Consider the following 1742-nt stretch of genomic DNA (forward strand, 5'->3'; position numbering starts at 1 on the left):
CAGGAAAGCAAGCCCCACCAATGGGGGACTTGGGGGATCCCACTAGCGCCTCCCCCAGCCTCCCCTCTGATATATTGGGGATATCAGAGCAAACCTAAGCCACAGAGGAGCAGTGGTGGAAGCGTCATCGTGCAACCCGCAGACCCCCCTCCTCCCATTGCCTCCTGATGTTCCAGAAATGACTGGGAGGGTGGCTGACCTGGGCTGTATTTATCAGATGAGTTCAACTCCAAGCCATCATCTGTTCAGTTTAGCCAAAACGGACAAGAACAGCGAGGCACGCAGGAGTCAGGGCACCTTCCCATGAGCTTCTGGGGCTGCTGACCCTGCAGATCTGAGACCTAATCTGAGACCTAATCTCTCCATGGAGGCCCTCCAGCCTGGACCCCCGTTGGCCAGTGGGGAGTCTAATCTCCCGGATCTTAAGAGGGAGATTCTCTGACCCGGTGCTGTTTGGACAAGGCTAGGGAGGACCCCGATGACCCCCCAGTGTGCTTGGATCTCGGGGTTCCACATGCAGCTCTCTCCATTGCCCTCTCCCGGCAAGGAGGCTGTTGAAGGTCAAAGCAGTTGTGGGGGGAGTGGCAAGAAGCCACCCTTCTCATTCTGGCCAGAAACTCGAAGGTGAGGCCCAAGAAGGAGGAAATAGGGCTGGAGAGGAGTTAATCTTTGATGATCAGATAGGCCAGAGGGATGAATGATTAACGTGTGCTGTCTTAAAGGTCAGCAGATGCGGGGAAGGCTATGGTGCAACTTCCCCTTCTGACCAGCAGTGTTGTTGTTATGTTTTTTTAACATGTCCAGGTTCCCCATATTATTACAGTTCCACATCAAGGCCGAGCGCGCCGCCCACCGCCGCCACGGCCTTTGACCATCTGTAGTTGCCATGGGGACAGTGGGAGCCACCGAGGAACAGGAGGGCCGGCCTGGGGCCCCAGAGAGTCACACAAAGGAATCTCTATTTATTACATGAAAAATAACCACAAGTCCAGCATTGCAGCTCACTCCCTGTGTGGCTGATTTAATGAACCATGAAAGACAGGATGGCCTTGGAGAAGGCCAGGCTGTCCTCCAAGACTCCTTAATGAGGGGCAAGAGTCCCAGAGAAAGAGACCAAGTTGGAGGAGAAATGGCCCTGGCTGGTACCCACCAAAGGAGAGACACAGGAGCAGTCGAGGAGCTCCGGGGAGATGGCGGATGGCACCCGCCAGTCCTGAGGGTGCACAAGGGCACCTTCCTTGCTCTGTCAGCGCAACCAGAAACTGTGGACTGTAAGCACTTCCAGCCATAGCCGGTGCCCAGGCTCTCCCCACCAGCCACCCTGAGAGTCACCTCCCTCAGCCTGCCACCAGCCCCAGAGCCAAGGTCAGTGTCCACCTTCTCTGCCCAGCTCGTGTGGCCCTTCCTCCACTCCCTCTGGTCATAGGCGAGGTCTGGGTCAAGTCCATCAGAAACTCCAATTGTCACTGACCATCCTTTGCCTGCTGTTGAGAATGCACAAGGGCCACCCCGGGTTTCCTCCAGCGGGTCATCGCTTGGGCAGCTGCTGTCAGCCAGACCAGCCTGAGGCAGCTCAAGAGAGACATTCCAAAGGGCCCCAGCCCCTGGGAGGTGAGGTGCGGCTCTGTCCAGCAGAGCAAAGCAGAATTGCGGGGACCGCTCCCCCTTCCCAACAGCTCCTGCCAAGCCCAGCTCGCTTCCTGCAGCACAAACCCGCCACAGCCACCGAAGAGACCCTGAGG

The 1742-nt window shown here is 57.2% G+C and overlaps 2 protein-coding genes across 3 annotated transcripts in view; one reads left to right on the forward strand and one right to left on the reverse strand.

Annotated features, from left to right (window-relative positions):
- PAX8 (paired box 8) overlaps window positions 1-965 on the forward strand; it is a 58517-nt gene extending 57552 nt beyond the window's left edge. The window contains exon 10 of the mRNA XM_008579223.1: window positions 805-965. Coding sequence (XP_008577445.1) covers window positions 805-881 — 77 coding nt within the window. The 3' untranslated portion in view covers window positions 882-965. The remainder of the gene's footprint in view (window positions 1-804) is intronic.
- The window catches only part of LOC103595754, a 1849-nt gene continuing 993 nt past the window's right edge, over window positions 887-1742 (reverse strand). Inside the window, exon 2 of one of the 2 annotated variants that reach the window (XM_008579216.1) lies at window positions 887-1735. In XM_008579216.1, the coding sequence (XP_008577438.1) occupies window positions 943-1735 (793 nt within the window). In that variant the 3' untranslated portion in view covers window positions 887-942. The remainder of the gene's footprint in view (window positions 1736-1742) is intronic. The other variant, XM_008579217.1, reaches the window with a different exon arrangement.

Source organism: Galeopterus variegatus, unplaced genomic scaffold, assembly GCF_000696425.1.
Source record: "Galeopterus variegatus unplaced genomic scaffold, G_variegatus-3.0.2 Scaffold1836, whole genome shotgun sequence".
NCBI lineage: Eukaryota > Metazoa > Chordata > Mammalia > Dermoptera > Cynocephalidae > Galeopterus > Galeopterus variegatus.